This window comes from Podarcis vaucheri, assembly GCF_965113315.1.
Source record: "Podarcis vaucheri genome assembly, chromosome: 9".
Classification (NCBI taxonomy): domain Eukaryota; kingdom Metazoa; phylum Chordata; class Lepidosauria; order Squamata; family Lacertidae; genus Podarcis; species Podarcis vaucheri.
In genome coordinates this window covers 29,814,358-29,829,786 of record NC_138767.1, presented here as the reverse complement: position 1 = coordinate 29,829,786, position 15,429 = coordinate 29,814,358, and the positions used below count along the sequence as shown (strand labels likewise).

The window sequence follows — 15,429 nt, the reverse complement described above, 5'->3', positions numbered from 1 at the left end:
AGAAAGAGGGAATCAAACTGATTCTAAGCCAAAGGCCAGGTGGAACATAATATGCATATGTTTTATTTTATTTTCATAGGCTATATTGACAAAGAAGATGCCAGTAGGTGTACTGGAACAACAGATTATATCATTGGAAAAACAGAGGCAAGAGGTAATTTTTAAGCATTTTTTTGGACAAGCTGATGCACTGCAATGGGTTGTTCACTTGGAGTTTTGGGTTGCAAATTCATTCATTAATCTTTCTGGAGGAAACCGTGGCTAATCTTGCTTCTCCTATGCATGAATTGCATCATGCATGTGGTTGAAAATTGTGTGCATAATTATGGTTCATGTTTATATGTACATGTAAAATGTATCAGGTATAGATGCCATAATAAAACCTAGTCTTTGAAGCAGCTGTGAGCTCAGCTGGACTTTCCTTACACATTATGACCAATAGGTTTGGCCTCACATGTTGACATAAAAGATTTTGGAATCAAGGTGGCATATATCCACCTGTACAGTTGTCTATTTGAAGTAGCCATCTATTTGAAGTATTGTGTGGTCCAAGTCTGGTTTAAACATAGAGACTTAAGAAGGAAATTGTGCCTTGAAGTTACCTATTGACATCACCTAAAAGGCAGAATGAGCAGGCACACAGTTCACTAGGTTACAGTCTCCCCACTATGATGTATTGTAATGTATTTCTATTGATGTTTTCCCTCTAAATTTTCATGTATACATATAAATTAGTACAGTCATACCTCGGGTTGAATACGCTTTGAGTTGAGCGTGTTCAAGTTGCGCTCCGCGGCAACCCGGAAGTAATGGCATGCGTTACTTCCAGGTTTCGCAGCTTGCGCATGTGCAGACGCTCAAAATGATGTCACGTGCATGCACAGAAGCGGCGAAAAGCAACGTGTGTGCATGCAGACGTGCCGTCACTAGTTACGTTTGCTTCTAGATGCGAATGGGGCTCTGGAACGGATCCCGTTCGTATATAGAGGTACCACTGTATATGCAAATGTTATGCAAATCTGTGACCTCTTTTGCCCTTTTTCTTGGTAGTGTGTTGTAAGAGGCTATCCTGTCTGGAATGCTTACATGATGGTGTATATAAAGGATGGGAAAGAAGCACATTTCATGCTGCTGTGAACCAAGTGAAGTTTCAGAGCTGTGAGGGAAGTCTGCTCATCTTAGAAATCCCTGCAGGAAGTCTTGTGTTTAACATTTGCATTTCCACAGCATTAAGCCTGACTTAGCTGCCGCTCCCTATTCGCCTTGCCCTAGCATTCATTCCTATGCTTTATATATCATACAAGGCAAACAGGACAAAATCTTATTGTAAGTGTTTTGATAGTAATACAAAACAGCTGTAAGTAGTGTAGTTAAGAGGTTGGAAGCAGATATAATCAATAAAACTTTAAATGACCTGAGGCTTCCATGCTTTAGAAGCCACATTCTTCCAATGACTCTTGCATATCTCAGGATATACCAGTGTTGGGGAAGGCCCTGTAGGTCACAGCTCACAGCAGCTTTGAGACTTCCCACATTTAAGAATCTACCAAAGTCCCGTCCTCTGTTTCTTCTGAATTTTTTTTCTCAGGCAAGAATTTGATAGCTGATTGAGCATTACTTGTGTTTGGTTAAATTAAAATTTAAAATATTTATGTTTTATCACTATTCCTGTTCTGAGAATCAGGAAATAAGGCAAATGAAATCTCTAAAATGATATGCCAGTTCCAAGGTTAAAATATAAGACCACTGCAGGTTTCACACTTGTAATGTGAGAATAAATAATGTACCTAACACAATTAGTTAATAATTTCAGCTGCTGGCAGTGAACAATCAATGGGATCAGCAGTTCAGGCGAATGAAACAGCAGTATGGAAAAAAGGTAAATTTCTATTTAAGTGTGACAGAACTGGAGGCGACCATTCTATACTTTTAATTTGTTTTGTTTTGTCTTGTCTCATTTTTGAGAAGGGGAATGTAGAGTAGCAGAAAGGGTGGGCAAGGAACAAAAACTTATACTGGTTTTGAAAACCTAGCAAGTGCATTTGATGTAGGTTTGAGGTGATGATTGCTGCAGTCTTTTGGAGAGGATAGTGAATTCTGATGACCAAAGAAGAAGAAGAAGAATTTGGATTTGATATCCCGCTTTATCACTACCCTAAGGAGTCTCAAAGTGGCTAACAATCTCCTTTCCCTTCCTCCCCCACAACAAACACTCTGTGAGGTGAGTGAGGCTGAGAGACTTCAAAGAAGTGTGATTGGCCCAAGGTCACCCAGCAGCTGCATGTGGAGGAGTTGGGAAGTGAACCCGGTTCACCAGATTACGAGTCTACCACTCTTAACCACTATACCACAGGTTAGGGCAGGCATAGGCAAACTCCAGCCCTCCAGATGTTTGGGACTACAATTCCCATCATCCCTGACCAGTGGTCCTGTTAGCTAGGGATGATGGGAATTGTCATCCCAAACATCTGGATGGCCAGTGTTTGCCTATGCCTGGGTTAGGGAGTGAAATTCAGAGATGGCACTGTTTACCATTAATTGTGGTGGTCTTCTTTCCCCACTCCTTTTGCTATCGCATGTGCACCTTCAGCAGATAATGAAAACTGTATGGTGAAGATGTCAGATGCATTTTTGGTGAGGGGTGAGTTTTACAATTTAGGGACTGCCGCAGAGCCTCCACCGCCCTGAGCCTCTGCTGATCTTAACACCCAAGAGGGGCTCCAGATGGATTTGGCGTTGCCCTGGAGCACTGTGGGGTAAAAGATGGTGGCTACTACAGTAAAATGGCCACTCCAAATGATGCTAGGTTCAGGTCGTTTGGAGAAAAGAAAATGGCAATGGGACCTATGGAAGGAAAGTGCTAGCCTTGCAGCTGTTGCCAAAGGTAATGAGAAAGAGAAGACCGTGATACTGCTGTTAATGCTGAGCTGTCCCATCCACCCAAATTTCCGTCCCCAAAATGTTTGCTGCTTATGAATGGGGTTGTGAGCTCAGGAGGTTATCTGGTCTTTGCTCTAGTCCTTTGTTTAAGTTGGGTGAAGCTGAGTTCTGGGTCTGAAAAGGTTAGTGTTTTAGAACATAAAAATAATACTAGTAAGCTGTGATCTAGCAAGTTTTAAAAGTACTTTGCACACAGCATTTCAATAATCTGTACAGTGGTACCTCGGGTTACATATGCTTCAGGTTACATATGCTTCAGGTTACATACGCTTCAGGTTACATACGCTTCAGGTTACAGACTCCGCTAAACCAGAAATAGTGCTTCAGGTTAAGAACTTTGCTTCAGGATAAGAACAGAAATCGTGCTCCGGCGGTGTGGCGGCAACAGGAGGCCCCATTAGCTAAAGTGGTGCTTCAGGTTAAGAACAGTTTCAGGTTAAGTACGGACCTCCGGAACTTAACCTGAGGTACCACTGTAGAACAGTCCTGTAAGGTTGGCTAATATTAACTTTATATAACCAATAGGAATGTGGGCCAGTGTCTGAAGATTAGAATCAGTGACTTGTCTTTTTCTTTTTTTAGTTACCTGAAGTAAGATTTAGATCAGGGATTTCCCCTCATGCAGCACAGCTAACTTCCCCCCCTTTTCTATATAGCTTTATCATTCCCCATGGGACAGCTCACCACAAGTTTCAGAGGCTCAGCAGCTTTTGACTTCTAAATCTCATAAGCTTAGTCATACAGATTTGTCCTGAAATGTATCTTACAGCATGTGGTGGTCCCTGCATTCCCACGTTGACCATTGTGTTGCCCGGCCACTGCATCCTGGTGAAAGAAAAAATAAAAAAATTCCTTCCTGTAGCACCTTAAAGACCAACTAAGTTAGTTCTTGGTATGAGCTTTCGTGTGCATGCACACTTCTTCAGATACATGTGGTGAAAGAAAGGGATCTATCTTACCTCAATTATCCTTGTGTCACATTGCAGGTCACAGATGTGAAAGCACAACTGGAAACAATGCAGAAGACTGTCAAGGAACTGGAAAAAGACAGGCACCAAATGCAGCAGGAGTGTAGAAGGCTGGAAGCCCTGGCCTCAAACAGCCTCCTACAGGAAATGGTAGGAAACTGTTGTTTTACTCTCACCAGGGTGGGGGTGGGGATTTTAGTATTCATCGGTCTAGTTAAAGTTGTGTTTGCAGTTCAAAAATGACTGGAAAAGTAGAAAAGTAGTAGAAAAGTTATCTAGCTGACAGTTTGTGTTGCTCTTAGACAAAGAAAAAGAGAACAAATGCTTCTGTAGATGTTCTATGTGCATTTATATATATGCATCTATACTCATTAATGAGAAAGGTTTCGGGGGTAAACCCTGAGGAAAAATCCATACCCACTGCCTTTCTTTGGTAGAAGAAAATGCTAAGGAGTAAATCCTACACAAGTCTGGAGTGGAGTCCTTAAGGCAGTTGGATGGTGTTTTGTATGCCTTCTTTTGGCAATCCCTGCAGCCAAGCTGGTGACAAATGTATTGCCCTGTTTTCCTTTGGACCTCATCAGTGAGGCCGAGAGGCAGATCTCCATATGCACTGCCCAGGCCTGGACCCCAGAGAGGTCACTTTGGTGCTGCCAATGCAGCAAAAACAATTCAGGAGAAAACAGGTACAAGTCTCTGCAGCCACAGCAGGTGCTGTGATTCTCCAGACTTCATCCCTGGAGGAGCACTCCATTGTCTCTCAAGACAGAAAAATGCCAACAGCAATGCATTTATATACGTTGAGCTATCACTTGGGTACAGTTTCAACCAACTCTTTAATAACAGGAGCTTTGCAATCTCAATGAAGAAGAAGAAGAATGAACTTTACAGTATTACGGTCACAGACCAGCATAGGAAAAACATATACTAAAGTAGTGGTTAGGAATTAAACAGATAATTGTAAGAGCAAATAAGGACAAAGAAACAAGCATAGGATAAAACATGTGAATAAAATGCGAGATTAAACACTGATAATGGATGAATAAAACCTGATAATAAACAGATAAGAGCTAAGAAAATTAAAAATTAAAAAACACGCAGTTAAAACAACTGCAAGAGCATAAGGACTAATAGACATGCAGTTAAAACAACTATAAGAAGTAAAACTTAAGAGAGTACAGGTCTTGCAATATGGACCCTCAATTTAGGTCTGGTTTGTGACATAAACTATCCTTCAGTGAATATCCATCATGGAGTGCAAAATCTAGCAACTGAGTATGTGACATCTGGGTTTTCATCCTGGAGTAGTAGGGAGATGTTAAGTTGTTCTGTACGTCCTGGGAATTTTTGCTGGACAGGCAATCTCACTGATCCCCCCCCCCAATGCTTTCTAAGTAGCATAGAACCAAACATATGGAGGCTTTGTAGGCCAATATCAGAGAGCTATTGTGCTCATGTCCTGCTTATGCAAACAGAATGCTGCACTAGATGGACCTTTGGTCTGATCCAACAGGGTTCTACATAACTCCCCAAGGGCCATAAATTCAGAAATATGTGAAATTAAAATATTAGAATATAAGAAAATCTAATCTGCATGCTAAATTTTTGACTAAGTAGAGGTAGAAAAAGCATTTGCAATGGAGAAGCCATTTATCAGTGGCCTTAGGAGGGATCATGGTCCATTGATGGAGTACACACTTTGTATATGGAAGGTTCCAGATTTAGTCTCTATTATTTCAAGTGTGGTCTGAAGGCACATGAAACCATCTCCTTGCTGAAGCTAAGCAGATCTGGGTCTAGTCAGTGTCTTGGACAGGTGACATGGGAATCACATGTATGTTAACTTGGGTTGCATGATGAAAGAAAAAGAGAAAATAAATGTAAGAAAATAAATCAAGTTGCACATGATGGGAAAGGACCCTTGCCTGAGACCCTGAAAAGCCACTGTCGGCCAGAGTTGGCAATACTGGGCTATATAGACATATGATCTTGTTGTTTAGTCGTGTCCGACTCTTCGTGACCCCATGGACCAGAGTACGCCAGGCACTCCTGTCTTCCACTGCCTCCCGCAGTTTGGTCAAACTCATGCTGGTAGCTTTGAGAACACTATCCAACCATCTTGTCCTCTGTCGTCCCCTTCTCCTTGTGCCCTCCATCTTTCCCAACATCAGGGTCTTTTCCAGAGAGTCTTCTCTTCTCATGAGGTGGCCAGAGTATTGGAGTCTCAGCTTCACGATCTGTCCTTCCAGTGAGCACTCAGGGCTGATTTCCTTAAGAATGGATAGGTTGGATCTTCTTGAAGTCCATGGGACTCTCAAGAGTCTCCTCCAGCACCATAATTCAAAAGCATCAATTCTTCGGCGATCAGCATTCTTTAAGGTCCAGCTCTCACTTACATACATCACTACTGGGAAAACCATAGCTTTAATTATACGGACCTTTGACCTAACTTCATCTAAATGTATCTTCCTCTTTTCTGGTTTTCAAAAACAAATTATTAATCTATTTTCTAGCAGATGATTGGTCTTTCAGACAGAGTGAAACTACCCTTTTTCTTATAGAATCTGGCACATTTGATGTTAGGCAGGTATCACTGGAGTGACTAAGACTGTTAGTTTCATTTATTTATAGCTCTTGACCTCGGAAGTCAGTTGACTTTTGAGACAACTGAAGTATTCCGTTTACATTTCAGGTTGGATAAAGTCTTAGGCTAAGCTATCGTTGAAGCACAGCCAGTTTTACCATTAGGCAAAATGAGGGGTCCCCCCCAAGCAGCAGATTTTTGGTGTCATGAAAGGGCAGACAATTGGGGAAGAGCCACTTGTGAGATTCACCCATAACTTTTCATGCTCTGTTTTTACTTCCTCTTAACTGTCTGGACTTTGTGTCTGGAATCGTTCTTGTTTTAATTATGTTGTAACCTACCCTGGAATCATATGATGAAGGGTGGCCAGAAATATTTCAAATAAATCTGGGGGGATCTCCTCCTGCTTTGTCCCATCCCGTCCCCCCCAGTAAGTGCTGTCTGCTTTGAAACTGTAGGGTGGAACAAATTCAATATAAAATACAATTAAATCCCCCCCCCCGAAGTCATTCCTTTGGCTGGGGATTGTGGGGCTACTCTACTGCTCCAACCATGACCTCTGCTGCCTCCTTGACAGACACATCACCCAACAACAAGGCCTTCAGGGTGGTATTTATAGATGTGAAGGGGTAAGCTCTATATTTCTTCAGCTACCTCATGCAGTTTTATGACCTATATGTGCCACATGAGAGCCCAAAAGGTAGTCAATAGAATTTCATCAGACTTTAGTGTATCTGGGATGAGCTATCCATCAGTTTTGCTGCTGTTTTCTTTCCGAGAAGTTTGGCACGCTTGCTTGGAATAATAATAATAAAAATACAGCACATCTGTCAGACCAAGAAAAAATGCAACCATCTGCACTTTATCAACAATCTATGTGTTTTTACATTCCAGAGAGACAAAACAATCCTAAAGGAAGAGAATAGACTTCTGAAAGAAGAAGCCTCCTTAGCAAATACAAAAAAGATTCATTATGAACGTGAAATATGTCGGCTTAACAAGGTAAGGATATTCTTGTTTCAGAATATTGATCTCTTTGCTTTGAAATCTTTACCTGCTCAGGTAAAGAAGTTTATCCAGTTGGCAGCTACTGTTTGTAAAGTTGGTGAGCATTCTTTTTGTCACCTGCTGCACTAATAGCTTCTGAGAACACAAGTTAATAAAATTACACGAAAACATTATTTGCAAAGAGCATGCTTAAGGTGGCTGTCTTTATTTTAAAAGAAACACAGCCACGCAGGGCCCCGATCCTTATTATGCTGCTGGTCCAGATTGGGGGCTAGACCAGTACCCCACTGAAAATGATCCCTAATGCTATTTGCTCCCTCAGCTGCTGTTTTTAGTAAGTCGCACCTTCAGTGGCAAATAGGAGCTGTGCATTTGTGTATGAGATTTTTAAGGAGAAACCAGGTCAGGAAGAGGGTATTTTTTGGGGAGGGGGAAACATGTTTGAAACGAGTTTGTAGTTCGTCCCCCCTTCACTCTAAGTGACTTGAAGACTATTATAACAACAACCTACATTATTGCATGTTTACTCTGAGGAAACACCATTTGCACTGCACTTCCCTGCTTCACACTTGATGTGAATGCTGGGGCACACAAACAGGAGAGAGCTGTTGTGCTAATGCATTTGCTTGTGGGTTCCCATGGACATCTGGTTGGCTTCTGTGAGACAGAATGCTGGACTTAAGTTTGGAGGAGATGGGGAACCTCCAAAATGCAACTCCCCTGCCCTCTATATCTGGCTCTTGGGACACTGTCCAGATCATGTCTCCTCTCCCCAAGCCACACTTCTCTCTGGCTATGCTCCACATTCTCCTTGCGTCCTTGTGCCTGGCTGTATTGTTTCCTTGAATTGTACTCACCTTGATGAGGGATGGAGAGATGTAAGGTGTGTTTGTGTGTGTAGAAACCTGTGGCTTCTGTGTGGCTGGAATGTTGCCTACTGAACGAAGGTAGGAGTCATGCCCATCCACTTTTGGCTCTGGCCCTGACCACCACTGGCATGCAGTCACTGAAAGGGAATGTGGTCCCTGAGCTGCAAGATGTTCTCAGCCCCTCAGAGAGGCTGATCCATCTGATCTTTTTATGTTCTAACTGATTTTGCATGATGCAACAAATGCTGTAAATATCTTAGAGTAGAAGTAGGGAATCTGTGGCCTTCCAGACATTGCCGCCTATTGTAGCTATTTGGTAAAGTGCAACTAAATCTCCTTAGCTCCTACTTTTTATGTTTACTTTCTGAATGCCACAAATTCTGATTTATAGTTTATATCATATCACATCTACTAACAGTCATCTCAGTTCTCTGAACTCCCGTCCTTATGCAATCAAATGGTGGTGCGCTCACACAAGAGGCTGATTATCTGTATACTTTAAGTATACAAATAATTTTTTTAAGCCCAAAGGGAAGAGTACTGTGGGATGACTGCTGAAAGGGTGAAAACAAACAGAAAACTAGGGCATGGTGAGGGAATAAATAATATGGACTGGAATACTGAACAGGAACACTCAGTGCTGCAACATTTTGTTGCAAGCCCCCCATGTATGTTATAGTTTATCTGTACGTTTTTGCCTTGTACTCAAGAGGCTGTGTGCCAAAATGATGGTCTCCCCCTGCCTGTGTCTCTTCCACCCTTTCTCTCTCATGTACAAGAGAAATGGGATGATGTATGTCTCTCTTGATTATTTGGAGAATATGGCCTGGATCCAAATCTCTGCATCTTAAGCAGCTGAAACTAGGTGCATGTAACCCACTTAGTACTCGGAACACCAAGAATAAGTTGTTTGGGGAAGGGAAAGCAGGAATAATAAATCCAGCCCCCCCAACTTGAAACTATGATAGGCAGAATTAAAGTATTCAACAGGGGCTATGCATCACATCCCAGTTCTTGGAGTAGGGAAAGGAAAATCCTACAAGCAGCAGCTGTTTGTACATGCAGATCCACACCGAGCTTTTGCACACAAACCAGCCCTGGCTGGATACTCCAGGTATATAGCCAGCTTCTAAAATGTTGCAAAAGAAGAATAGAAGGCCATTGCTGGAGAGGCATAAAGCATATTTCCACCAAGAGAGGTTACATAAAGCAATGAGGGTATTTCCTTTTAGCCCTATCTCCTGGTAAACCACGAACACTTCCTGAGGAAACACATTTCTCTGAAAAATAGTTCTATCTAGCTTTAAGCTGAGCGACAAAACTTCAAGCATAAAAAATACACTGTCATTAAAATAAAAACGTTAGCTCTGGTCCACTTGAATCCTGCAATTAATTACAGGTGGAGAAACAAAATGAAATGTCATAGGCTAGCATGCAAATAAATAATGACTTTCAGGAAGCATATTGTTGTTATTTACAACCCAAGATTTTTGAGTCATGACATAAATTGTGAGAATCTGAGGGTGGCAAAACTGCTAACAGTATTTTTCATTGCACACTAGTGGAAAGTTATAGAAAACACCTCAGCATTTACAGCTTAAATGCCTCCTCTCCACCCAGATGTTTACCTATGGATATGATCACTTTAAGCTTTTAGCTTGAATGCAAAACTCTCATATATCATGAATTGAGAAGTAATTGGGAACTACCAGTGTGGTGGAGCAGTATGGTGGAGATGCCCTACCCTCATTGTCATTGTTGCAGCTTACAGTACAGTTGTACCTCGGGTTAAGTACTTAATTTGTTCCGGAGGTCTGTTCTTAACCTGAACCTGTTCTTAACCTGAAGCACCACTTTAGCTAATGGAGCCTCCCGCTGCCGCCACGCCACCGGAGCACAATTTTTGTTCTCATCCTGAAGCAAAGTTCTTAACCTGAGGTACTATTTTTGGGTTAGCACAGTCTGTAACCGGAAGCGTATGAAACCTGAAGCGTATGTAACCTGAGGTACCACTGTACTTGGATAGTGCAGGGAAATTAATTAATTAATTAGTTTTTATACCCTGTCTTTACTCCAAGGAGCTCAAGGTGGCAGACATAGTTCTCCTCCTTCCCATTTAATATTCGCAAGAAGGCTAGAGCACCGTCAGCCCCAGGTCACCCAGCGAGCTCCATTGTTGGGTGGGAATTCAAGCCCTGCTCTCCAATTTCCTGGTTCAGTACTCTAACCACTACAGTGACTGACTAAAGAAGTGCTATAGGAACTTACTCAGTGTTACAATAAAATTATGTTTATATGGAGATATAAACATGTCTGCAAGAATCCATAGGGCAACTGATACATTTATAGCACAATCCTATACATGTCTGTTTATTTGTACTTCCCGGTAAGTTTATATGTACTTCTTGCTGTGCAATCCTGTGCACACTTACCTGGCCCACTGATTCCCAAATAGATGTCCAGGATTGTGCTGAAAGAATTACATGTTTCAAATGGCAAGGAGACTTAAAAAGGTAAAGGGACCCCTGACTGTTAGGTCCAGTTGCAGATGAGCGGCGCTCATCTTGCTTTACTGGCTGAGAGAGCTGGTGTTTTGTCTGCAGAAAGCTTCCAGGCTATGAGGCCAGCATGACTAAGCTGCTTCTGGTGAACCAGAGCAGTGCACAGAAACACTGTTTACCTTCCTGCCGGAATGGTACCTATTTATCTACTTGCACTTTGACTTGCTTTCGAACTACTAGATTGGCAGGAGCAGGGACTGAGCAACGGGAGCTCACCCTGTTGTGGGGATTCGAACTGCTGACCTTCTGATCGGCAAGCCCTAGGCTCTGTGGTTTAGACCACAGCTCCACCCACGTCCCTTGGCAAGGAGGCTTAACATATGGCAAAAGAGAGATCTGGAAGTGGGGGAAACAACCCTCATCAAGAAGAAAAAATGACATAAGGTCATCTTTGGATAAGAGAGCCTTGAATACAGCATGCAAACGTATTGTCATCTTCACAGGTGTAAGCCACATGGTAACAAGAAAAGCCAAATGAGATCTCGTGCACATTTACTGCATGGTTAACAAAACATATTGAAGTCAGGTTACGATTTGGAACCAATTAGAGGAACTCTTAAATGTAAATACACTTTGAGTTTGTTAGAATGTAAGGGTTGTTTTTTTTTGGCCTTAGTTCCAGTCCTCCTCTCATTTGTGATTAGTTACAATAATATGCCTTATTAAAAGCTATCAGTTTCTAAGTTACTCCTAATTTTGAGGAATTAGATAGTTAGGACTGCATTGCGTCGGCATCTGTCTGTCTCAAGAAGCAATGGAGTATATATCCAGGGGTGAAGTTAAACTGCTGTGTTAGCAGCACTGCAGCGACCTCTCCAGGGCACAAAAACCTGGGCAGTGTGTATGGAGGCCCTGGGCTGCCCAGATGACAAGACCCTGCTCTTGGCCTCACTGATGTGGTCAAAAGGAAAACAGAGCAATATGTTTGGCACCACCTTAGCTGCAGGAATTGTTGGGAGGAGGCGTACAAGCACCACCCACTCCAGGTTTGTGTAGGGTTTACTCCTCAGTCTTTTCTTCTTCTGAAGATATCCTGCAAGGCAGCAGAGGTTTCAGATCAGTTTTCCTTCTCCTAGATGGGGTACCTTTCCAGGTTGATGAGCCTCATCTGCCCAGCTAGGACTAGGAGTTTGGTTTTCTGATAACTTAGAGCACAATCCTAACCACGTTCACTCAGATGTCCTGTGTGTTCAATGGGGCTTACACCTAGGGAAGTGCAGCCTGAATAGTACTGTTGCCTAATGTGATTTTAATGATATAATATGCTGGCCATATGTATGTAAGAGTTAATTTCTTTTATAGTTGCTATAAAGAATTACACAGTGTTCTATTTATCAGTTAAAGTCAGCATATCAGGGGCAGATGTATGTACTTCACATTGCTGATTTTTCTTGGTTCAGGGCATTCTGCTATGACCAGTTTCAAAATCAAATAAAAGCTTCTCTAAATACAGAGCAATCCTAAGCAGGGATGAGGAGAAATTCAATTCAGTTCATATTTAAAGCCTAATCTTTAGCCAATATTGCATAGAAGGGTGTGCTTAGTAGGGGAAATTCTCACAAAAGTGTTTCTCAACCTTTTAAAATTTGCCCTTCTCAATGGAGGGTGCAATCCCAAACACACTTACTGGGAGGAAAGTCCCATTGAACACAGTGGGACTTGCACGTAGGTAAACATGCATAGGACTGCACCATAGGACACCCTTGTGGTGTGGGCTCCACTGCCATGACCAGCCCAACCACAATAAAGGGCTCTGCAGGCAAACGTGCTGAAATTCTAATATGCAGTTGAATGCAGCCTGGTGGGAGTCTTTGGGCTGTGGTAATAATACTAATCTAACACTAAGTTTTTTAAAAAGCTAGAAAATGAGGTATTTGACTCCCTCAAAAAACTAGCATACATGATTTCCCCTCCAAAGAATCCTGGAAAATATAGCTCTCTGAAGAGTAAACTACACGTCACAGAATTCTTTGGGGGAAGCCATAGTTATTAAAGTGGCATAAATGTGCTTAAATATTCTACCACCTTTAGGTTGGGATAATGGGACTGGGGGTGGGGATTGATCTCACAGATGCACACATATATTTGCTGTGTGTGTTGGGGATGGTGGAAGCTGCCACTTTATTCAAGATATCATTTTCTCTTCAGGTGTCTTTGCACCTCCAAGGAATGGGGGGCTGTCCCCCAGTTTGAGAACTCCTCTTGCAACTCAGATTCCCCAACCTTTACTAGGGATTATAAATATGTTAGTTAGAAAGGCTAATGTAGATTGTACTGCTTAAAAAGCAATGATTTTTATGTAGTGAACTCCATGTGTAAAGTACTTTTTTTCTTTTCTTCCTTTTTGGCTACAGGCGCTTCAGGATGCCCTGAAAAATCAAAGTGCCCCCTTGCATGTGACTCCTGTAAATGCCCAGGATATGAACTGCAACCATGAAGAGATGAAAATGCAAATGGAAGTTCTCAGGCAACAGGTATAAATGGATTGCAGTAGCATTGTAATTCATTTAATTCTAAAGGTAGAACTCCTTGGTTTTAACATGAACATTTCATTCTGTGCATGAATTCCATGATGAGCTCAGAAACATTATAAATGAAGGTTGGCATTTTCAGTATAAAGTCTGGTTTTCAGATGTAGCACTACCATTTATACTAGAAAACTTCAGCTAGATCAGCTCACACATCCTCCCCAACTGGTTGATCTATATTTACGTTTTGTTTTCATACTGCTATTTTAGTTGCAATACTCCTACTCAACTCATCTATCAAATGCCACCAATGGGAGTGGATAATCAAGAAGCCATGTGCCTTTTCCCCATTTTTGTGAGACTACACGTTGCTCATTAATCATGTTCTTCTTAGTGCAAGACTTTTCTTTAGTTCAATATTCTAAGTGGACAGATAAATTAAAAGCATATAAAGTGTCCCCAACTGGCTCAAATAAACTCCATTATCTGTGGAACGGAAGATTGATTTAATCAGTGTTGCAGAACCTCAGGAAAAGATGTGCTGCTACCTCTCTCTCTGTCTCTCTCTCTCTCCCCCCCTTCCCGGTTTCCTTTTAGACAGGAACCCATCCGTTTAAAATTATGTTACTTTCCAGTTAACCTTAGGTTTAAAGTCTGTCATTCTGGACACTGTTAGAGTCAGTTGCTGAAATACAAATGTGTAGGATGGGAAGGCCCGTGGACTAAAATACTTGTTTCTGTCACGTTTGAAGGGCTGAGCCAGATTCTACTCTCATGTAATGCATGCCACATGTGGAAGGGTAAAGCCTTGAATTTGATTGTTCAATAATGGATTGTACACACAATAAAACAGAGGATATCATTCCCTCCCCCTCTTCCCCCTATACTTCAGAGGGCACTTAAATCTAGAGTCTTTTTTTCTTTTTTTGTATCATTTCATTTTATGCATCCGTTGAGATGCTGTGGAAGTTCACACTGCATATTGGAGGACAGAAGGTTCCAATTCCATGTTATAAGGACATTTTGCACCACCTCCTTTAGTTTTCTAAGCCTCCTTCATGTCTTAGGCTTGCAGCAATTATAATAAGGGTTGTGGGGACGATATAATAAGGGGAACCAACAGCAGAGTCCATGGACCTGCCCCATCCCTCCTCCTCCTACCTTATCGTGTCTGTTTGTATGGAAAGGGTAGGAGAGGTCACAACCATTCCCCAAGACTCAAAAATAGAGGAAGCTTAGCCAAACACAAAAGACTCTACTCTTTCCCAAAGAGAACCAGGATGGAAGCCAGCTGTGTGAAAAAGCAGATAGCGTATGCCCACTGGCTGATCAGTATCAATTAAACATCTAGAGCAGATTATCTACTTGCTTTATGGCTTCGCCAGCCCTGAATTGCTTCCACACTGTAGTCATTTCTTCGTTCAATTATTACAAATAATTTGAGAAGTTATTGCCAATGTGATTTATACAATGTCTTCCCTGTTACCCTCACCTCTTTTTAAATACCAGGTTGGTGGTGATTTTAAAACAAAGCAGATACTGCAATTGCATCTCTATTCCTGAGCAAGAACACTATTCTAGGGAGTAGGTTCGGTTAAAGCAAGTGCTTCTGGATAAATGTGTTTTTGATCTCCCTTTAAGGCTGCATTAACACATCAGTAGTGCCTGAGTACTTTTCCATCTGCAATGGGACATTGCAGGATTGCTGAATACAGGAGTATACAGTCCTGTGTGAAACTACAGTTTTAATTCTGCTTCCAGAATTAATGTGGAAGAACCATGAATCAGCAGCGCCAAGGAGTCCTAAGCTACATCAATACTATGCTTTTAAAGCAATTCACAGCACAAATTTCTCCTCTCAAAGAATCCTGGGAATTGTATTTTGTTAAGGGTGCTGGGAATGGTAGCTCTGTAAGGGATGCACTGTCTCTGTTTTGTGGTTGAAATTCAGAATTGACTAACTTTGGCTATAAGGTTCCGAAAATGGTATTTCTAAACTCTGGGATTCTGAGCACATCAAGCAGAATTCCC

At 41.8% G+C, this 15,429-nt stretch overlaps 1 protein-coding gene across 1 annotated transcript in view; it reads left to right on the top strand.

Annotated features, from left to right (window-relative positions):
- The window catches only part of TNIP3 (TNFAIP3 interacting protein 3), a 69,600-nt gene that overhangs the window by 28,151 nt on the left and 26,020 nt on the right, over positions 1–15,429 (top strand). The window contains exons 4-8 of the mRNA XM_082237021.1: positions 80–154; positions 1,814–1,879; positions 3,927–4,058; positions 7,387–7,494; positions 13,285–13,404. Of these exons, the coding sequence (XP_082093147.1) occupies positions 80–154; positions 1,814–1,879; positions 3,927–4,058; positions 7,387–7,494; positions 13,285–13,404 (501 nt within the window). The remainder of the gene's footprint in view (positions 1–79; positions 155–1,813; positions 1,880–3,926; positions 4,059–7,386; positions 7,495–13,284; positions 13,405–15,429) is intronic.